Consider the following 24,375-nt stretch of genomic DNA (forward strand, 5'->3'; position numbering starts at 1 on the left):
GCGCAGGTCCGCAATCGCGTCGGTCCACCAGTAAGCCGGTGGCCTCCCATTTCTAGGGTGATCGGAAGATGATCTGGGACAGCACTTTGTAGGCAGCATTCAAAATAGTGATCGCCCTGAAGTTCTCACATTCCAAATGGTCGCCTTTCTTGTGACAATGACCATTAGTGACACCCATTTACTCGGTTCGGAAACCTTTTCGATCACATCCTTTGTTAGCCCGTTGTCGACGGGCAAGTGGATTTTTATTCCTCGTATACTAGGAAACGGGTGTTCAGTTTTCACGCTATGCAAAATTTTGTGCTGGCTTGGAAGACCAATAATCAGAACTCCGAGTTCTATGGCAGTTCGTTTTCTCAACAGAGGTTGTGGTCCATCCTTCCCGACATAGAATCGTGCAGCAGCCTTCAATTCCTTGTGTTTGTCCAGAATGATAATTTCTGCTTCGAACATGTGTGCAACCTCCAAACAGTCTTTCTGCGCATATGCCTTAAATTTCCGATCCGCACGTTGAAGTTCACTGATCGTCTGAACGCCATTTCTTGTCATCATTCTCCAAGTTCCATCATCGATAATGTTGGACTGGACACCCGAATCTATTTGCATCTCAATCAAGACACCTCCGACTTCGGCCCACAAGAGTTCATCACGTTCCTTTTCCGACCACACCATTTCCACATACTCGATCGGGTCCTCATCCATGCTGCTGCTATCTTCAATCGCATTAAGTTGACGGTGGACAGGTCTGTTTGGTGGATATTTTGCATTCGGCTTCGTTGGCGCTCACAAATTTTGATCATGGCTTCTTTTGATGTTGAACGGAACCCTCGATGGAACCATTGGACGTTTTGGAACGATTTTCGTGGCGTTTCCCGGTGGCGTCACACCGCTTTCGCTGGGTTTGTCGAAGCAAACTGCCTGAAAGTGCCACGTTTCCGCAAAACGAGCAAGATCTATTCCATGCAGGGCACACCTGTTGAGGACCTACGATCTTCCGCAAAACCGGCATTGCGCTCCCACTCGTTGTACGTATTCTGTTTTCACTGGCTGATGAACCACACTTTGTCCACTTATCTGATCATTAGCGGCTTGACTTGTTTCGTACACATTTACCTGTTTAATGGCCTCTTCCAAAGTAAGATCGGACACCTGAAGCAGCTTCTCTCTCAAATGTGCTGGAGCGTATTGCAGTGTTTTGTCAACAACTGCCTTTTCCACACTTTCAGATGCAGTTTTGCCAAAATAGCACTTATTCGCGTGAATTTGTGTTCGCATCATAAACTTCGACATGGTTTCACCCTGTTCAGGTTTCATGGCCCAAAATATGTACCTCTCGTGGAGCTCATGCCGTTGAGGAGCGAAATAGTCGTCGAGTTTGCTGATGGCAACATCATAGGGATCAATGTGCTGCTCTTTGTCCTCACTCACATCTGCCCCCGGAATGTTGAAAAAGATCTCCTGAAGCTCGAATCCGCCTTTTGCGAGCAACATATCCTTCTTCTCGTTAGCATCACTTATCTTGGCCGCCCTAAGGCAGATCTCAAAACCCCTCTTCCAGATATTCCACTTCTGTCTTCGATCGGTTAGCTCCACTCCCGCAAACGTAAACGGCGGAAGGTTTGAAAACGCCTTATTTCCGCCCATTCTACAAAATAGCAGCCAATAATTTAATGTATACTTTAAAAAACATTGAACGTACCTTTTGCAGGAGGTATCAATCTCGATTTCGCAAAGCCCGTTTCCACGTCACGGTAGCCTTTCACCGACCTCTCGTCGCGGTAGCCGTTCGTCGCTGTCCTGTCGCGGATTCTATAACACTAGCCCGGATGTCACTAGCCCGAATGACACTAGCCTGAACGACACTAGCCCGAATGCACCCTTAGGCCGAATGTCACTAGCCCGAATACCACAAGCCCGAATCGAAATCCATCTATCAGTGTCTTGATAACAATAGAATACGGAAGAACAGCGTATGTTCCAAAGAAGGAAAAACCTCTGCCGGATTTCAAAATTCATTATGGCGCTAATGATAGTGCTAATACGATTTGCGTCAATAAGTCTTGAAAGAATTGGTGATTTGTTGTTGCATGAAGAAGAAGAAGAAGAACGATGGTGTTTTGAAAAAAACCTTTTCCTACAGCACAGAGGAAGTTTTTAAAATGCCTCTATAAAATCTAAAACAAAATCTAATTAAAAACGGTTTGATGTACGGTGTTAGACTTTGGACGGACTACACATTGAACGTATAAATTTAAATTTACCATTTTTTTTCTTGATAAGGTACTTAATTTGTAGTCCGTTCAGAGTCTAACACCGTACATCAAACCGTTTTTAATTAGATTTTGTTTTAGATTTTATAGAGGCATTTTAAAAACTTCCCCTGTGTTGTAGGGATAGGATTTTTTCAAAACACCATCGTTCTTCTTCTTCTTCTTCTTCATGTAACAACAAATCACCAATAGCCGATAACTTAAAGAAGGAAAAATCTCTGATGAAATTGTTAATCAGTTTTTCCCAAAATACCTTATGTTACAATTCGGGCTAGTGGTGTTCGGGCTAGTGTCTTTCGGGCTTGGGACTTTCGGGCTAGTGTCATTCGGGCTAGTGTTACAGAACCATTTGATTTCAAATATCAACTTCGGTCTAAAATAAATCAATATGTACAATATCTCGTCGCGGTAGCCAATCGCCGCTATCTCGTCGCGGTAGCCAATCGCCGCTATCTCGTCGCGGTAGCCTCCTTTATCCAACCAAAACAAACTGTGCAAATCATCAAATCTAATGAATATCTCACATCATTCCTCGAAAATCCAACTTACCTCTGATGCGTGCGCAGTAATCAAACCGTAGAATCCGTTTCTGAACAGAAATCAGCCAGCCTCGTCGTCAATTTGTGATACTTTCAGTCCAGTAGATTATTGTCGTCGCGGTTGAAACCCGAAGTTTCCCCACACCCGACAATCGAATTTTCTCAAAATCCATTCGTGAAACCTAACGTCGGACGTAGTGCGCTGGACAGCGGACCTGGCCCTCTATCCAGCGCACTGTACCCGACGTACGTCCGACACACGGTTAAGGAGAAAAATGATTTTTGCGTGTCAAAAGTTCCGATTTTCAACTGTACGAACAATATAAAGACATGCTTACTCTTCGACATTACTGCTTTTATTATTTTCCTCCTGTCCCAGTCCCCAGATACAGTACAACCCCGATATTCAGAACCAAAGACCATTAGAGACCATTTTCCATTCAATATTTAGTAAATAGCATGGTCTATGCATAATGTGTTTATATAATGTGCTTTAGAAGAAACACTTATTTAAAACTTAACAGAACTTTGAAAGATATATAACATAGATGAGAGGAAAAAACATCAAAACATGTACTCTCTGGAGCGGATCTGCTGTGATGGTTTAAGCCCGTGACTGTCACGCCGAGGACCTGGGATCGAATTCCACTTTCGACATACTCACAAAATGTGAGTTCATCCTTCGGAAGGGAAGTAAAGTGTGGGTCCCGAGATGAACTAGCCTTAGGCTGAAAATCTTGTTAATACAGATAAAAAAACAAGTAGGGAATCGCGCCACTTGGGCGGTGGCTTCTATATTCGTCTGTTTTCCACTATAACTCAGTCAAATTTGAATCAATTGACACAACTTTTGCAATGTGGTGAGATAGGTATAGTATCTACCCGTGTACAACATTTCAAGTCAATTGGTTCAAAATTGACTGAGTTATAGTGGAAAACAGACGAATATAGAAGCCACCGCCCAAGTGGCGCGATACCCTACGGACAACAAATTAAAACCAAGAGTTTACCATGCCTACAACTTCTTAACGCGCTGATAAAATATTGTTGCTTTAAACCAAGCTTTTCCTATTCTAAGAAGCGATACAATTCCAACAGTGACGATAATAATGTTTAGCAATGGTTGGCAAAGATTAATACCGAGCTCGGTATAGAGCTACTGAGTTGACGACAGTTGAAGCAGCGCGGTAAGCTGGAGGATCGACCATTACCGTCAAAGTAAGTTTTGACATTAATTAATCAAACACTGAAATGTAAGAGCAATTCATCACTTTAACTAACGGTTTGTTGTCAAGAAAACTTCATCATTTTTGAGAACTATCATGACAAAGCCATACTACTACCCAAGTAACCACGAAGCCGTATATAAGTGCATCAATTTTGCTATATATTGATAATTAAAATTATGAATATAATGCTGCATTACTTTATACACCTCATTGAAGCAGTATTAAAGTGGAAAAGGGCCCCACTAAAATCAAATTAGTGCCACATATTGCAGCACGCTGACAGCCATTGCTAAAGTAATATAAATGCATGTGCTGTACATTTGCATTTCACATGCTTGATACGTGCAACACGAAAAACCAAAACAAAAATCTATTTATAGCACCGTTTCGTTATCGACGGTACTGATGCCCCCACACATGAATGTTTTAACCATTATTTTTTTGTCGTCGGATCGGGAGTCGAACCAGAAGTGTTGAAGACCGCTAGATGAGTTCCATACGCGCTGGCGCCTTGGACCGTTTCTGCTGCAGTGATAACAACAGATATTTCATCAACTTAAAGGAAACTGTTCTTCTGTCTCAATCATTGTAGTAGAGGGTAAAACGACTATGCCATATGTAATAGAATACAGTTAACTATCACATTCCGATAAATTACTGATAAATACATAATGCATTTTAAAAGATATTTAATCAACATAAGGAAATTAAAACCTCGATTGAAACACCCTTCGCACACTGCTCATATGCTAATTGTGATTTCCATCGTTATTGGCATGTGATAGCAGCCTACAGAAAAGAGAAAAGTTCATCTTTAAATAGGTTTTGCTGTCGTCGATCGGTGGCTCAAACGGGGAATCAGTTGGTCGGTATTCGAACCAGAAATGTTGAAGACCGCTAGAGTTGACCGTAAAGTTGTTCAATCTTCTTGATTTCATTTGTTTACCATTAGAGTCAAGCTTTTATAATTGTATTGTTAGAGCAAACTTTGCTAGTTTGTACATTGCATTTATTCAGTTTTTGCAGTGTTGAATTATTGAATTATCTTATATCACCTTTTAATAAACCCGAATGTAAAGAAAAATGCAATGCATCATCACACTGATAATGCCAATCTAAAGGATTATTGCATGACAAGTGTGGAATTACTGCATTTCGCATTGCAAAGGTTGATATTCAGTCTAATTCGTGCAATGTTATAATGCTTGTGGTTACTTGGGTACCCATAATAATATATTCGAATCAACCAATATATCGGTGCACGGTTTGTTACCGGTTCGTAAGCCACTCTACCCATCAATAAAAATATATACAAATAATCGGTGCTTACTTACCAGCTCTCCTCTATCATCTAATGGTGGGATTTTCTACAAAGGGATTCTCGATTTGTTTTCTTTAAGGAAATAACACTTAGAGATTCATTTCTTATTATTTAATGAGGTTCTTCGCTTAATGTATACTATAACGTGCACGGGCGCAAACCGTTGGGGCCACCTGCAATCTTCTCCCGCGACGTTCACCCATTCTCCGTTATCACCACCTGCTATCCGGATCTATGTTTTATTGCCTTTCTCGTACACCAAGGTGTACCGAAAGGCTATATGTTCACTCCAAAAATGAAATTTTAATAGAGCCCCCGGAGGGGCAAGTTTCATATACCAATCGACTCAGCTCGACGAGTTGAGATGATGTCTGTGTGTGTGTATGTGTGTGTGTGTGTATGTATGTGTGTGTGTATGTGTACAAAAAAAGGTCACCTCACTTTTAGATAGTAAATATCAACCGATTTTAACGATCGACGGCTCATTCGACGCGGAATCTGGTCCCATTGTTTCCTATTGAAAATGGTTCGGATCGGTCCAGCCGTTCCGGAGTTATGGCCATTTAGGTGTTCCGGATCGGTACCCCTGGAAATGGCCAGACATGAAAATGCACCAAACCCATGCATGCGACCCATCAAACCACGGCATTTATGATTATCTGATTAACGGTAAGCAGGAAAATACTTTCAGACTATATCTGAACCGGTAGTGTTCCGGAACCGGTTCTGGGTGTCCCGCCGGAAGTGGCCAAATATCAAATTAAACATAACTCATGCATGCGACACATCAAACAGCGGCTTTTTCAATAATCTGATGAACTGTTAGCAGGAAAACAGTATCAGACCACATCTGAACCAGTAGTGTTCCGGAACCGGTTCCGGGAGTTCCGAAGGATGTGGCCAAATATAAAAGAGTACCAAACCCATGCATGCGACACATCAAACAGCGGCATTTTCGATATCCTGATGAACGGTAAGCAGGAAAACAGTATCAGACCATATCTGAACCGGTAGTGTTCCGGAACCGGATCCGGATGTTCCGCCGGAAGTGGCCAAATATAAACGAGTACTAAACCGATGCATGCGACACATCAAACAGCGGCATTTTCGATAATCTTATGAACGGTAAGCAGGAAAACAGTACCAGACCATATCTGAACCGGTAGTGTTCCGGAACCGGTTCCGGATGTCCCACCGGAAGTGGCCAAATATAAACGAGTACTAAACCGATGCAAGCGACACATCAACAGCGGCATTTTCGATAATCTTATGAACGGTAAGCAGGAAAACAGTATCATACCATATTTGAACCGGTAGTGTTCCGGAACCGGTTCCGGATGTTCCGCCGGAAGTGACCAAATATAAACGAGCACTAAACCGATGCATGCGACACATCAAACAGCGGCATTTTCGATAATCTTATGAACGGTAAGCAGGAAAACAGTATCAGACCATATTTGAACCGGTAGTGTTCCGGAACCGGTTCCGGATGTTCCGCCGGAAGTGGCCAAATATAAAAGAGGGCTAAACCGATACATGCGACACATCAAACAGCGGCATTTTCGATAATCTTATGAACGGTAAGCAGGAAAACAGTACCAGACCATATCTGAACCGGTAGTTGTCCGGAACCGGTTCCGGTGGTCCCAACGGATGTGGCCAAATATTTCAATTTCATTTTCATTTTGCAGCATTTGGTGGGGCAATAAGAGCGCAAATCAATCCAAAGCCGAAGATCAGGGAGGGGTAATGGCCGTAATAGTCCGTGCGGACCACATGAACACCATCGGAAGGGTAAAGGTATAGGTTGGGGAAAGGAATTGGATTAGACTTGTGGCACAATACAAATAATACCGTTAAATTTAATGAAACAAAACTTTAACAATTTAATTCATTATCACCGAATCCAAACATAAAATACTAGTAAAAGATAAAATATACAATATTGATTCTGATTTGAAATGTGTTAAAGCCATAAAATTATGAAATGATACCAACTATTCTTCTGAATTCAAAAATTTGAAGAGAGAAAATATATATTTTAAATTAATAATAAGCAAAAGTTTGTGTTAAAAATCAAAGAAAAATAATAAGTTTTCAAAACACGTTTTAATTGAATATGCTGTAAGCCTGATCATGTCGTTATGAAAAATAGATGTCTCCTAAAATTCCTGCTATTTTATCTGTCATGTTTCAATATTGGAGATTAACTAAACTGGAGCCTCTGTTCAAATAATGAAAAACTTAATTTTAAAACTAAGTCCACAATTTTATACTGGCAGTCAACTCGTCTACGTTCTACTGCAAAACAATTTTTAACCTTTCGTCCATTGTCTCCGAGATTCCTAACGTTAATGATGGGTGAGTGCAAGTTTAACACAGAGACCTCCCATACCCACTCTTGCGTTACATTTCTTGATCTATGCGAGCAGAACTATGACATGACTTAGAAAAATGGTGATATGCTCACAGCGGATACTCCTTTGGTTCCCAATAGCACTTACGACCGATTTCTTCACCTACGCTCAACTCCAGTTTTATCGCTAAGATCAGGATCCAAGCGGAGGTGAAGAAACTGGCTCAACTGCTAGTGGGTTAAGCCCTCCCATCGCGGCAAGATCGAATATCCATGGGGAGGGAGGTCCCAACGGATGTGGCCAAATATAAAGGAATACCAAACCCATGCATGCGATACAACAAATAACGGATTTTCTGATAACCTGATGACTGGTTATCAAACAAATAGGTTAGGATAACATTAGGGACAGCCGGTGGTGTCGTAACCAGTTCCGGGTGTCCCTCCGAAAGCGGCTAAATATAAAATCGAACTGAACCTATGTATGCGACACAGAATAGCTAGGATTTTTTTATAACCAAGCAAACAGGCTCAGACCGGTGAACAAATGTTTTACGCATCTGGTCAAATCTCAACCGTTACGTAGTAATTGAACTTTACATGTTTTTGACTTTGCTTGTCTCAAACTGGATATAACTTGAAAATGGTCACAAACTTATCGCATTTGCAAGATTATTAAATTTGCTACCAAAAAGCTCTTGGAATCTATTGGTTTAGTTAGATAACTAACGCAAAAAAGCTCGAAAGTAGTGTTTTGCCTTTCTCGTACACATAGTGTACTAAAAAACTATATGTTCACTCAAAAAACGATTATTCGAAAAAAGGCTCTGTGGATCAAGTCGCATATACCAATCAACTGGTAAGACTTCCAGAGTCCAAAATGGCGATAAGGATATCCAAGATGGCGATCTAAAATTTAAGATGGCGGCTCTGAATTCAATATCGTGGCTGTTTAAAGGAGTTTTAGGGCCTGAAACAAAGCAATTTTGGCACACTATATGAGAATATTTGGTATGAAGATGATGTCTGCATTCCAAAAATGGCGATTAGAATATCCAAGATGTTTGGACCACCATCCAAGATGGCGGCTCTAAATTCACGATGGCGGCTGTTTAATGAAGTATATTTTTCGTAGGGAAGATGCATGGACGCCAAAAATGACGACCAGAACATCCAAGATGGCAAACTTAAATCCTAAATGGCGGCTTCAAATTCAAGATAGCGGTTTTTTCTTAAGAGTTTGAGGCTCAAACATTAAAAGCCAGATAAACGATATGATTTCTCATATCATGAAATAGATTTCTGTTAATTGTATGAAAGCGCGATGTACATCAACATTTCGCTTGAGTTTTTATTGAAATGGGGTTTCAAAGGCTCGAGAAAGGCGCCATCACCGCTAGGTGGATTAATTAGGGTTTTTATTTATAAGTTCTCATCAATAGACAAGTATTGTCCCAATGATGGTAATAAAAAAAAACAAAACTAACAAAAAGTAAAACTAAGCACTAATGTAGAAACACACAAACAAACATTAATTACAATTAGGTTCTGTTGGTGGAGCGGACCTGGTGTGATGGTTAGAACACTTGACTATCACGCCGAGGACCTGGGATCGAATCCCACTCCCGACAAACTCGCAAAATGTGAGTTCTTCCTTCGGAAGGGAAGTAAAGCGTGGGTCCCGAGATGAACTAGCCTAGGGCTAAAAATCTCGTTAATGCAGATAAAAAAAAATTAGGTTCTACGTTCTAAGAAGAAACTTGAAAAGCGTCAGCGTAAAGTCTGTCGATTAATGTGGTAATCGAACAGAGACGATACTTGGTTGAATCCGAGGCTCTTCTCCAGCATTCTTTTTTCACTGTCTATCTTCCTCACTCCAACACTAATACCCGAGCGGATTGGCTCTCATGGAACACATCCGGAACTACCGGACGGGGATCGTATGTCCAGTGTGCCAACAGCTTTGGGAGCATCCATTAAGTACGTCACGCTAAAATTAGGAATTTTCGACCCCCCTCCTCCCTTCGTACGGGTTTTTCCTATACTTAAAACATTGCTTGTCACACTTTCACAAACCCCCCCTCCCCCCTAAGACCGTGACGTACTTAATTAGGCTGACCATCCGTCCCGTATTTAACGGGACAACAAAATTTTCAAACGCTCGTCTCTGGAGCATAGTTAACGTTTTTAACTTAATTATTCGTTCTTTCTAGCTGAAATAGCATTATTTACATCATGCAGTTCTGTTTTTGGACATTGATTTTCTTTTTGTTGAATTTCCGGAATGTGTCCCGTATTTAAACGGGACAAATCTGGTCAGCCTATACTTAATGGATGGCCCCTTTGGAAAATTCCATCAACCCGATAACTTCTGCCAACCGTAACGTGCTACCAGTTCAACAATCACTTCCTTCGAACTACCCCGGCTAAAAACATACCGTACTTCCAACACCGCACATTTGGTTTACGTCAGAGGTTCCCGCGGTAGCAGAAAAGCCTTTTGAAAATTTCAAAAATGTCGCAGCGCACCAACAACATTCTACAAAGAACTTGTATCATTTTGACTTTAATTTTACAACATTTGGACGGCGTTAAGTCAGACCGGATAATGTGTTTTTCAATGCAAGCACTTGGGATATCAAATCAAGTATGTTTTTTTTGTATTTATTTACGTGTATTTTAACATAACGCAAATTTTACACTAATCAGGTATGTTGTTTAATCAAATACCAACTATCATTCTTCTACGTAATGAGGCATCTGCATCAAAACAATGCGGAGATGTTCAGAGTTGTCAAATTTCGTTTGTCCAAAAAATCGCCAAGTCTACTCTGATCCAACCACACGCAGTTCAAAATTTCAAATGCAAATAGCATAAAAAAAACTTCAAAATAATGTTTCCTTACAATAAAAAAATAGTTTCTTAAAATGCATTTCTATTTTGAAAGAAAAATGCTTGAAGTTACACAAAATTTTACAAAAAAAAAACCGAACAATTACAATGCTAAATTTCCAAATTTGTTAAATAAACTAGCTTTCCAAATTAAAATAAATAAATAAATACAAATCAGGCGTTCGATTTGAATAGGTCGTATGTTTGCTGTGAATCCTATGTAGATTCGACCTATTCAAATCAAACACCAGAAATATTCATTGTATCAAACCTGTGGTCATTGTCACTGGCAGAGATGCCAGATATTTCTGTATTATACAGATTTTTGACCTTCAATACAGACAAGATACAGAGGACAGAAAAATACAGATTTTTGAAATGTGACACAGATTTCTCCAGAAAACATACAATTTGAAGTTATTTTTACAAATTTAATGAAAACTTTATCAATGCATTGATGCTTAAACTTTGAAGAATTTATTAAAATTTGAACATTTTCACACATGTTTGAGAATAATAAATACCAGTAAAAATTAAAAACCATCTGAAAGAAGTTCATTTTATTAATCATTCTAGCACTCTCGGTGTCTGTTATACCCTCAAATACGACAATACAGAAAAATCTGTATTAATACAGATTTTTGATAAAATAATCTGGCATCTCCGCACTGGTGATAGGTCATTTTTCCGTCTTCGTGCAAGAAGGGCGAAACTCAAAATAGAATCAAGCACGAAAATTTACATACAATTTTACGCAGAATTGTTTTACGATAGTAATGTTAGTAAAAAATGTCGTCACGAAGCGTTTGTGACAGCATGAAGACGGGAGATAGAAGTAATCATTCTAAAAGGTATTCGAAATATTTACTTTGTATTGCAAGCTATTGATAGTATCGAAAACTAAGCTGAATCATCAAGACCAAAAAAATCAGAATCTAAACAAAAATATGCAGAACCTATTATACAAATTCAAAGTTTCATGAGGATATTAGAATTTACATTGTTTGAACATCCAAAGATTTTGAAATATTTTTATAAAAAAAAATGACAGAGAAAAAGCCCTTTTAGTGATTTTTTTAGAAGTCTTTGTGATAACCGCGTCTGGTACGTACGAGAGTGTATAATAGACTAACTGTTCTGCTGCGGTGCGGAGCACATGGTGTGACACAATGTGGGTGGATATGTGGCACGCGCATGAGTATACTGTATAAAGGTGTATGGTTAAGACACTCGTCACCACATCCCCCTTTTTTAATCTGAATTTGTTCGAGATATTTTCAAGTCCAATTAATGCTTTGAGGCGTCCAATGCAGTTGAGCACTATCAAAACAACTGTGATTCATAACCCTATAACAAATAATCAACAACTCAAGTAGATAAAAGTTTCCCATGAGAAATAATAATAACTCGGGTTTTTCAATGACTCCACTGATCAGCACGTCCTAGCACGTCTCTAGAAAATCCTGATATATCCATTTATTAAACTTAGTCTTCTACTACATATAAAAACTTTGAACTTACAGTACATCTGTTCCTTATCATTGTTCGTTCTGTATTACCTTCTATTTTCAGTCAAGTATCTACCATAGGTCATTATACCCTCAAATCTCAATTGTACGATAACAATCATTGTAAGATATGAACTTCTTTTTTGTTTATGACAGAAATGTCATTGAAGTTATAACTAAATCAACCAAACAATCTTTATAGCTTGATGACCTCTTTAGGTAACTATGCCAACATCTAATTCCCTATATCTCATAGTTTTATAACTAAACTCTATTTACCGAAACATCAACTGTTTGGATTGACTCTAGACAGAGAAAGCCAGTACTCGTACTCTAGAAGTACTCCTCTCGATGAGCAACTACAATTCCGAAATACCAATAATAAGCAATCGCGTTACACACATTTCCAGTTTTATTATTTTCTTCGTTATTTTTTTTTTCTAGGTAGTTACGCCTCGAATCAAGTATGAGACACTGATGATGACCTTACAGTTGAGGTCGAAATACATTTGAGATGCAAATTCTTAGTAGGATTAAAAGGAACAGTACTTAATCCGATTTTCTTTTTTTACTTTCTAGTTGCACTTGGCCATTATTGAATCTTAGCTAAACTATCCATATATCTGCCTCCATTCATAACGAAATTTGTATTTGTTTTAGATTGCTGGTGACATGTTGGTCTAAAAATTTTGCTCATTTTCTTCATGTTTCATCACGTCCAGATGCTCGCGGACCTTTGCATGAACTACTTATTTTATTATTTGATGGAAACTTGAATGAAGGCCTCGTGTCCGATCCTAGAGCAATTGCTTCCAGTCGCAATGAACGGTAAAAGTACTTCCCTCTTAACCAACGAGGATTTCTCTATTTTTTCTGCTGAACGTTGTCTTCGGTTATTATTCTTTCCTCATTTTTTTTTATGTTATGCCGTTGATATATTACTGTAATATTCAGCACATCTCATGAGTGCAATTTATTAGTCTTATCCGGTTAAATGCCTTCGTTTGTCAGACTTTCTCAAGTGTGGACTACACTACCACTCTTTCGCCTTCATTCCTTAGTGAATTTAATCACAACGCTTTTACTGTCTTACAGGTGTTTCAATTCCAGAGCTGAAAGTCTCTATAATATAGCTAAATCAATCAATCAATTCAATTCCAGTGCATCACAGTGAATCTAATCACAGTACTTCATTGAGTCATTTACCGAGACGACAACAGTGTGGATATTGATATTGATAATGATCTTCACGTGCAAAGGCACCAATACATGGCCAATTTCTTTAATAAAGTTTATTAATGAACTACACGCTGTACGGATGAACACTGGGATAACTATTTCTCCCACGTATGTGGCCACCCCATTACCACCTAATGGGTTTGACAGCAGCCATCATCAATCTTGTATCCACATTCACAATGCAGTGTATACAAGATTTACATATAAGATGTTGGATTCTAAGACATGACAGCAGCGCATCCGGGTGATTTCAACAATGTATAGGCTAGTGAATCTGGTTCCTCGAGCGTGAATAAGGATGAACTTGTTCACGATGGCATCACACTTCATGTAACAGCAAGATGTGAAACTGTAACTGCGGGACCTTGACAAAAAATCACTACTCGCATCCTGCATCCGGCGAGATCTGGTGAACATCCAGTGATCTTTCGGTCACTGAATGTTCATGAATATGTATGTCATTTCTACAAACAGTCCCCGCATTTGCAGAAAAGAAGAAACAATCGGCTGAGAATTGAAGACCGTGGATTAGTCCATAAAACAACTGTTAATTTTGCATTTTTTCATACGATGAATCTATACTGGCCTATGTACATTTAGTTGTTCAAATGATGTTGTTCGATGATGTGTTGAAAGGCCTGCATTGTCGAAACAAAAACATGACGCCGAATGCGATCTACCTTCAGCAATTTGCAAAACAATGTGACATCAGTAACGACACAGGCTGTCGTTTCATCGATGATGATAACTGTCGGACAGGCGGTAACGACGGCATCTTGTTTTCTTTGAAGATTAAAAGCATTATTTTTAATTCGCTCTATAAACTTCAATTGAAATTGTAGTACCTTGGTGTGTTCACGACCCAGGTTTATACACAAAACCTAATCTTACTCAATGAAGATTTGAGATCGAATCCCACTCTCCATAAACTCACAAGATTGTTACCAAAAAAATATAATAATAATGCTTTGAATGGCCGAGCTTTCCTTAGGCTTACCAACTCGGTGCCCTGATCAAATATTTTTTTCATGACCTTCTACTTAAACTTTGTTAGTGAATTTAATCACAGCTCTACTTTACACTTAGTCAGTCAGTGAATTTAATCACAGTTAGCTTCCTTTGCTTTCCACCACTCGAGTGAATTGAATCACATCTCTTTTTTTTTCGCAAGTGAATCAAATCACACTATCTTCTGGGGTTGCAAACTACTTGGGCACCTGTGTCAATTCCCGGCACCCCGCAGCAAAACAAATTAAAATATCACTTGCCGCATATTTTCCAAACGCACTTCCGTAGGTAATCATCTCCCGCAACATTTCCGCAGCGAGATCCACAGTCAATAAGGTACACGTTCACTCTGAAGCCGCATAAGTGCTCAAAACAACTTTTACACGCAGATGGGTGCCGAAGTGATTTCCCATTTGATTTTGTTAGATTCTCGGCACTGGTGCCGAGAATTGGTGCTAGACTAGGTGCAGTAAACTCGTTCAAAATCAACTTTCCGGCTGAAAATCTTCACAACAATCATTGTTAACAACAAGTTCACGCAATAAGGCATCTGATTGAAATGGAACATGTGGACGAAAACGGTCGTTCCATTGTGAATTTAGATATTGAACAATTTTGTTTAAATGTAGTGCCGGGAATGGGATCAAAAACTCTATGTATACTCCCAGTGAATTTAATCACGTCGCTTGTAAATGACGCACACAGTATTTCAACCAATACTTTTCAATTTTTTTTTCAGTGAATTTAATCACCTTTCTTTCTGTAGTCTCGTAGCGAATTTAATCACAATACTCTCTTACGCTTTTGTTGGTGTACACACAGAAGTCTTCATACGTATCCAGTGAATTTAATCACATTCCTATAGAACCTACCCATGAACTAAGCTAATATTTTATTGGACAACGGGACATCAAAACAGCGAACTTGATCTGTATAGTTCAGAAAATTTTCCAGAAATTCCGTAAATATCACAACTGAACGCATGGCTCATGGCATGAGACAGAATCAATTGCACAACTGTATTAGAAATCATAAAAATATGTATTTGAAGAGCCGACGAGAATATGTGAACTCGTGAAAAACCATTTACTCCGTCCTCAACCAGGAGCTCTACAGACCGAACCATTACTAACACTGGACAGCGAATATGCAGTGTCCTAGAGAAAAAAATTATCCGTTCGACTTCCGAGCCTTTCCCGACTAGGAAACGTGATATGCCCACACAACTGACGGTGGCAACAACAGTGTGGCAACGAAGCCCACACTTTAGTTTTCTTTGTTGGATCTGGTTTAAAACTAAAGAAGGTGTCAAGTAACGTTGAAGATTAAAAGTTTGATTTGGATTTGTTACTCGACCCAGCTAATTTCATTGATTCGTTGATGAGAACAATGTGCCTTAGCGGAACATCAAAAATGCAATGTTCCGTGTGCGACTTAAAACCCTACGATAAAATATTTATCCTACTAGAAAACAAACGTTTATTTTTTTTTCTTAGACACTCTTAATCCAAGTAATATATACAAAAACAGAACAAGGTATACTTCACTGTTTTTGTTTGGTTCAACAATTGGGTTGCATATTCCCTCTAGTTCCAGTACCAATTAAGCCAAATACATCACGCTTTCAGAAACAACTCGCTTATACTATACATACATGGAACATGATTCATATTCGAAAACATTGTATCTGAATATCATGTGTCAAAACTATCGAAAACGATAAAATATGTTATGCGTAGAAGGAATAATGAGTCACTAGTCGCCAAACTATACGAAAATCGTAGGTGCTATAAGATGGCAGGATGCGATGGGCGGGACATGATGTTGATGTGCCAGATCTCCAGTGAATTTCATATAATATCTCAAGTGAATTCAATCACAACAACGCTACTTCAAGTGAATTGAATCACATTATCAATAGATCTTTTTTTTTTGATCGTCCCCCATAAACATACGTTTTCTTTTTCTTACAAGGTGATGCAGCTTCACTCAATGACAACAATGATAATGCTAAAAAAATCGAAACAGGATTCAAATAATCAAAACTCTTAAAGAAGCATTCAATTCCTTGCAATTATTCTGACATGTATTACTGTACGGGATGGCAGTGGACTGTACTGCGCTGGCTACGTTGTGGTGCTCGCGTTCCGCTCAGGAACCGAGCCGGGTGGGAGCAGGAACCCTCGCGTTCCTTCCCAGGATGATGGCCGGACGTTGGCCTGGCTTCGCCTCATGAAGCCTCGGTGGTTGAGCTGGACTAGACCGGCTAGCAGCAACCTGACAACTCTTTGAGCCTTGATAAAGGCTGTTGGGTGTGGAGGAAAACAATTTCCGAACAACTCTGTTGCTCCGAATAACTCTAGGAAAATTACTTCTGAACAACTCTTTTGGTGGAATCGGGGATGTTTCAGAAGCGCGATGACTAGATACAAACACAGGAGATTTTACTTAAACTGCTATATTCATCTTCTCTTCACTTAGCTTTGATGTACACTCTTCGGTGGTTCCCAGAAAACTGATACTGCCGCCACGATGCGCACTGTATTTATAGCCCCGCACGAGGTGGTGGGCCACGCGCCGATCACGCTATTGGCGCACCGTCGCGTCGGTCGGCTCTGCTCGTTGTCTCATGCGGTCTTCACGTGCTACGGCTCTCTTCGGGTCTGCTTCGCGCTGCTGTGTTGTTGCTTCGACGAACGATAAAAAATTACTGACGCTGGTCGCTGTTTGGCTGTTGATTTTATTGTGGCCCGTTCGCTGTTCGACCTCTGCTTCGTCATCGTCGTTCGTTCGGCGTTGGTTGGATGGGCGGAGCTCTCGTGGTGCAAACTGTCGCCGCCACTGCTAGACGCTTCTTCAGTTTGGCTGCTGTCGAACTGAACATTCTCCCCCCGGCAAAAAGTGGAAGTTTGGACATTTGGATCATTGTCCAAGATAGGCAAAGGCGCAAGCTTGTGTATAGGTCGTCTAAATGTACCAGTTTTCGTTCGAACGTCTACCACTCTTACCAGGTTATCGGCTCCCGGGTGTACCCTTTCTACCCGGCCCAGATTCCAGCACTGTGGGGGCAAATTGTCATCCTTCAGGAGAACAACCATTCCCGGTTGGATGTTTACCTTCTGTTTGGTCCATTTGCCTCGCACTTGTAATTCGGTGAGATACTCTCTCGACCATCGTTTCCAGAAGTGTTCGCGAAGCTGTTGTATGTGCTGCCAGTGGGACAAACGATTGGTCGGGATACCTACTACAGACGGTTCGGGAATTGCTAATAGTGGACGGTTGGCAATAAAATGTCCAGGGGTCAACGCTTCAGGTTCCGTCGGATCGTTAGATTGGGAATAAAGTGGTCTCGAGTTGAGGATTGCTTCAATCTGGCACAACAGGGTGGATAGTCCGGAGAGTGTTAGGGAGGTGGATTGGTAAACCCTTTTGAGCACTGTTTTAACACTTTTCACACCGGCCTCCCAAAGCCCTCCGAAGTGTGGCGCATTTGGGGGAATGGTCTTCCAAACGATCTGCTTTGCTTGGCAATACGCGAAGATCTTGTTCTGGGTCGTCTCCTTCTTGAATAACCGATAGAGCTCCTGCAGTGCTGACCTTGCTCCGATGAAATTGGTCCCGTTATCGGAGAAGACTTCCTTCGGATATCCTCGTCTGGACACGAATCGTTGAAAAGCCGCAAGAAACGAGTCTGTGGACAGATCTTCCACGGCTTCCAGATGCATGGCCTTTGTCACCATGCAGATGAAGACACAGATGTAGCCCTTTACCGGAGTCGCCTTTCGAACTGACTGCTTGACGTAGATTGGTCCGGCAAAGTCAAGCCCAACCCTCTCGAAGACTGGCGCTGGGTTAATCCGATACGATGGTAGGTCTCCCATTTGCTGATCAATTGTGGTAGGATTCGTCCTGAAGCAGGTAACGCAGGTTCTCAGCATCTTTCGAATTGTTGATCTCGCGTTGATCAACCAGAAATGTTGTCGCAAAAGGTATTGTACCATGGAGTTTCCGGCATGGTGATTCTCTCGATGGACGTCGCTTATCAAACCGTGCACGATGGGGTTGTTGCTTGGCAATATTAGCTGGTGTTTCACTCCGAATGGAAGCTGAGACTGACCAAGCCTACCTCCAACTCGCAGTAAATCCTCGTCGAGAAATGGTTTCAAATTGTTCAGACGATGGTTGGGTTCGTCTGCTCGTACACACTCGATCTCCTTGGCAAACTCCTGATGCTGAATGGCTCCAACGATCAAATTTGATGCCGCCCGTAGTTCAGGAATAGTAAGATACCGGGACATCACTCGATCAGCCTGCTTCTTTCGAGCGTTCGAAATGAAGCGTAGCATGTAGGCAACAATCCGTTGGCATTTCCGGAACGAAGCAAACTTTGTCAACACAGGGAATTCCTCGTAGTTCATGACCGACAGTGCAGCTAGCTCAACCCTGAGTTCGGGAATTTCGCAATCTTGGAGTGACTGTGGCCGCTCTTCTGGGTAATCCACGAAGTACAAAAACTGAGGACCATTCCACCATTGCTCGTTGTTAGCTAACTCTCTTGCAGACTGTCCTCGAGATACAGTATCGGCGGGGTTCTGATCCGTGCGAACATATTTCCAAACGTGACTAGTATTCGATGTGATCTCTGTAACTCTGTGGCGGACGAAGGTTTGGAGATTGCCAAGCGGTTTGTGTAACCATGCCAATACAACTTGACTATCCGACCAGAGAACGATGGAACTGAAGCTCATCTCCAACGCTGCTTCGACCTTACTAATCAATCTTGACAAAAGAAGGGCTGCTAGTAATTCCTTTCGAGGGATTGTCAGGGGTGAAATCGGTGCAATTTTAGACTTAGCGCTGACCAACTTCGTCGATGCGGTGCCATCAGGGAATATTGAGCGAACATACACGCATGCCCCATACGCCTTCTGGGACGCGTCCGCGAATCCGTGCAATTCGTACCGCGCCGCCTTGTTCGATAACACATGGCGTGGAATGCGAATTTGCTCCGAAGTTGGCAGTGACATCAGAAAGTTCTCCCACTCGTTCAGGAGGGTATCGTCTAACGGATCATCCCAATTCAGCTTGCTGATCCACAATTTCTGCATAACTATTTTTGCCAGTACCACCACTGGAGAAATAAGTCCGAGCGGATCGTAAATCTTGGCAATCTTGGACAGGACTTGACGCTTGGTGGGTCTGCTGGCCTTTTCTGAAGGGGATGATCGGAACAAGAACTCGTCTGTGGAAGGATTCCACATCAATCCCAAAGTTTTGATGACCTCGTTGAGGCCACTTTCACTGAAAGATGCGCAGCTGTCTCGATCTTCACTGGGAATGGGCGATAGGAGTTGACTAGTGTTGGATGACCACTTGTGAAGGTGCATTCCACCGGACTGGAGCAAGGCTATCAGCTGATCTCGAAGCTCACATGCTTGTAGGAAATCGTCGGAACCAAAAAGAGCATCGTCTATGTAGACATTTTTCTCGACAACGGCGGAAGCGAGCGGAAAAGTTTCTCGTTCATCCCGTGCAAGTTGCAGCAGAGATCGCGTGGCCAAGAAAGGGGCTGAGGCCGTTCCGTACGTCACAGTAGTTAGTTCGAGAACACGTAGTGGGTCTTGGGGCGACTTTCTCCAAAAAATCCGTTGTAGTGGAGTGAAAGCGGGATCTACGGCAACCTGGCGGTACATTTTGGCTACATCGGCGCTCATAACGTATCGATACCTCCGGAACCGTAGGATGATAGACAACAAATCGCTCTGAACGTTGTATCCGGTCATCAAAACATCGTTGAGGGACAATCCGGCCACCTTTGCAGATGCGTCGAATACCACCCGGCATTTTGTAGTTGTGTTCGATGGGCGGAGGACGGCATGGTGGGGAAGATACCACTTCAGAACTCCAGGAGGATCGTCGCGTTCTTGGACCTCCCGGCAGTGCCCAAGAGATTCGTACTCGTCCATGAAGGCATCATACTGGGCTTTTAAATCTGGATGACGTTGTAGTTTAGACTCCAGCATGAAAAATCGTCGCAAGGCCATGGTACGGGAATCCGATAGTTGAGATGCGTTGTCCTTCAATGGGAGGTGAACGATGAAACGACCGCTGTCGTCTCGACGATGGGTTGATGCGAATTGCGATTCACACTGCTCTTCCTCACTGGACAGAACCAACTCTGAAGACACACCTTCAACTTCCCAAAATTTCTGCACTAGTTCTTCAACGGGGTCAACTCGAACGGCACAGGAATTCAGCACAAGATTGGAAGAACAGTCAAGCAACTTGCCCCCGACTAACCAACCAAGCTTAGAGTCGTGAAGGCTAGGGAGATTATCGTCTATTTTCAAACACCCTGGTTTCATAATGTCGTAGAACCAGTCCATTCCAATTAGCAAATCAACGTGGCTAGGTTCATGGAAGGATGGATCAGCCAGCCTGAGACCTTGAGGAAGTTCCCAATTCTCCAAATTTATCTTAACCGATGGAACCTGGCCAGTAATCTTCGGCGAGACCAAACAATTCAACATGAAAGAGAAATCGCTGCATTTAGAGTAGACGTTAATGGTACATTTTTGCCTGATTGTCGACCTTACACTGCCTATGCCTGTTATCGGGACACTTACTTCTTCCACTTGAATACCAAGAGTATTGACAAATGATTGGGAGATAAAACTCACCTGAGATCCGCAGTCTAGCAGGGCTTTGCACACACGAGGCCGCTGTTGATGGTCCATAACGTTGACAAGGGCAGTGAGCAACACCACCTGGCTCGCTGGGTTCACCGGGTTGTTGGAATGCGCTGCTGTCACTGATGGCTGGTTCTCGGCCGACTGCTGTCTGACAGCCGACGCCGTTGGTTGGGCTGATCCTGGAACTCCATTCGCTGAATTTTCATTCGCAGGCTGCGACGAGATTGCACCACCTTCCAAATGGAGCAGGGTGTGGTGCCGCTTGTTGCACTTGGAGCACGACTTCTTCGATGGGCAGTTCTTCACGCTATGTCCACTTCTCAAGCAGTTGTAGCACACGTTCTTCTGTTTGACTTTGGTCAGTCGATCACTCACACTCAAGCCGTTGAACACAGAGCATTTGTACGTAACATGGCTTTCATCACAAATGGTGCACCGCTGATCCGCTGATGGAGGAGCTGTCGCTGCGTTGGCATTGGGAAACGCCTGCTTCCTCGTAGCTGGTTTCGCCGATGTACGCTGTCCCTTGGCTTCTTCATCCGTATCGCGGCATCTCTCCAGAACTGAGACGCGGTCTTTCAGGAACTGAATGGTGTCTTCGTAGTTTGGGAGTTCTCCTCGCTTTATCGTCGACTCCCACAACTTCTTCGTGGTAGGATCCAGTGCACGTGCAATCAGGTGGACGACAATGAGCTCAGAGACGCCGGTGAACTCTTGGTCAAGGAACTTCAAGTTTTCCACGTGACTAGTGGTAGACTCGACCAAGGATCGCAACTCACCGAAATCCTCCTTCGAATGTTTCTTCACTCCGAGCAGTCCAGCAATATGGATGTCGATCATTCGCCGCTGATCCTCGAATCTTTCCTCCAGTAACTCCCAGGCGTGGGCGTAGTTTCCATCGGCAATCGTCTTCACGTCTATGATTCCCGCCGCATCACCGACGAGGGCCTTCTCAAGGTGATACAGCTTGATTCGAGGTGCTTCGTTGGTACGGTCGACTGCATCACGGAACATGATCTTGAACCGTTCCCAATTCTCGTACCTCCCGTCGAAGGTGGGGATGGCGCGAGGAAGAGATTGCTGGATGACCAACGGTTGTTGGTTCGCCGGTGGTTGCACTTGTTGTGCCGCAGGTGGTGCGGCTTGAGCCTCGAGAAGGGTCTCGAGCATGATGGACACCTCTTCGTGCAACGTCTCGAATTGCAGGAACCTCTCGTTCTGTTCCTCCTTCTTGTTCGAAGGAAGAATCGCCACTATCTGCTGGTGGTGCTGATGGTACTCGTTGTAGGCACTTTCCACTTTCTTCACGTACACTTTCACTTGAGCGGAAGGCAGCTCAGCCTGGTCCGCTTGGGCTTGGGTCAAGATGTTCTTGATGCGCGTGATGTTACCTTGTGCCATGCCACGCAACAGTACAAGAGTGCTCAGATCTTCTTCACTAGAGCTGGCCATCTTGGACGACTTCATTGGTGTGTGCTTCACTTTTACTGATTTGCTTCCTTCACTTCACTTTAGTTCGTTATTGTTCTCACTAACTGTCACTTGTTCACTTATTGTCTTTGTCTTTCAATCACTTTTGCTAACTTCTCCGTGTTTGCCTCCAATCACCACTCATCCGATCCAACCACCGATCACCGTCGATAACACAATCGGACACTCGCACTCGAGCATCCGGCTCGAAGGACCAAATCCATGTACGGGATGGCAGTGGACTGTACTGCGCTGGCTACGTTGTGGTGCTCGCGTTCCGCTCAGGAACCGAGCCGGGTGGGAGCAGGAACCCTCGCGTTCCTTCCCAGGATGATGGCCGGACGTTGGCCTGGCTTCGCCTCATGAAGCCTCGGTGGTTGAGCTGGACTAGACCGGCTAGCAGCAACCTGACAACTCTTTGAGCCTTGATAAAGGCTGTTGGGTGTGGAGGAAAACAATTTCCGAACAACTCTGTTGCTCCGAATAACTCTAGGAAAATTACTTCTGAACAACTCTTTTGGTGGAATCGGGGATGTTTCAGAAGCGCGATGACTAGATACAAACACAGGAGATTTTACTTAAACTGCTATATTCATCTTCTCTTCACTTAGCTTTGATGTACACTCTTCGGTGGTTCCCAGAAAACTGATACTGCCGCCACGATGCGCACTGTATTTATAGCCCCGCACGCGGTGGTGGGCCACGCGCCGATCACGCTATTGGCGCACCGTCGCGTCGGTCGGCTCTGCTCGTTGTCTCATGCGGTCTTCACGTGCTACGGCTCTCTTCGGGTCTGCTTCGCGCTGCTGTGTTGTTGCTTCGACGAACGATAAAAAATTACTGACGCTGGTCGCTGTTTGGCTGTTGATTTTATTGTGGCCCGTTCGCTGTTCGACCTCTGCTTCGTCATCGTCGTTCGTTCGGCGTTGGTTGGATGGGCGGAGCTCTCGTGGTGCAAACTGTCGCCGCCACTGCTAGACGCTTCTTCAGTTTGGCTGCTGTCGAACTGAACAATTACAAAGTTCCAAAAATGCATATTTTCTCTCATTATCAACTTTTAGCAATCCAAGCACTTTCGGAAATGTGCACCGAAACCTTTAGAAAATATATCATCATATTGAATATCCTTCAGTACTTAGGGAAACACATGAATAACTAACAATGTACATACCTTTTCGTACAGGATTACGCTGATCGAGTACATTTTGTATATTCACCTGGCTCCTACAGTAAAATCAGTAATTAAATAATAATGCCGCTAAAAGCCATCGACAATCATGCAAACAGCAAAATTCACCAGCATAAATCACCACACTAATGCATCCGCGCTTCATTTATTACCCCTTTTGTCTAGCAAACCTTCTCACATGCTTGGCCACACAACACAATGACCACGACTAGTGGCTAAATCTTCTTTGTTCCACCGCACGCGAGAAAAAATCAAGGTCAGCGGCTGCACACAGAACTGCTGCAAGGCAGCGTTAGCAACAGCAACACTGCAAAGTTTCGTTTCACTTCATTTTTTTTCTCACACTTAGCACAATTTGAAACATAATCACCAATAAATTATTAATCAAAAATGCCCATTTTCAAGCATAATTTTCTTTCACGCTCAGCATCATTTTTTTTCACTTTCAGCCCACGCACGGCGGAAAGCTTCTTTTTTTCTTTCATCGCAGATCATCAATAGCAAAATACATCACTTTATTTTTTTTTTTTTCTACCACTTATTACTGAATTTCACCAAAATAACACGAAGCGAATGATCTGCAAATGAAATAACTAGCAAACTAGTTTTTTTCTCCTCGTCGCCACTTGTGATAACCGCGTCTGGTACGTACGAGAGTGTT

The 24,375-nt window shown here is 42.5% G+C and overlaps 2 protein-coding genes across 2 annotated transcripts in view; both read right to left on the minus strand.

The window, feature by feature from the left end:
- The window catches only part of LOC109411553 (uncharacterized), a 239,126-nt gene that overhangs the window by 207,827 nt on the left and 6,924 nt on the right, over nucleotides 1-24,375 (minus strand). The window lies entirely within an intron of this gene.
- LOC115260763 (uncharacterized) lies at nucleotides 784-22,507 on the minus strand. Its single transcript, XM_062848120.1, has 4 exons — nucleotides 21,044-22,507; nucleotides 17,079-20,866; nucleotides 1,114-1,645; nucleotides 784-918 (listed from the first exon to the last, which is right to left on the minus strand). The coding sequence occupies exons 1-4, from the start codon at nucleotides 22,505-22,507 to the stop codon at nucleotides 784-786; spliced, it is 5,919 nt and encodes a 1,972-aa protein (XP_062704104.1).

The sequence above is a fragment of the Aedes albopictus genome, chromosome 2 (assembly GCF_035046485.1).
Source record: "Aedes albopictus strain Foshan chromosome 2, AalbF5, whole genome shotgun sequence".
Classification (NCBI taxonomy): Eukaryota; Metazoa; Arthropoda; class Insecta; order Diptera; family Culicidae; genus Aedes; species Aedes albopictus.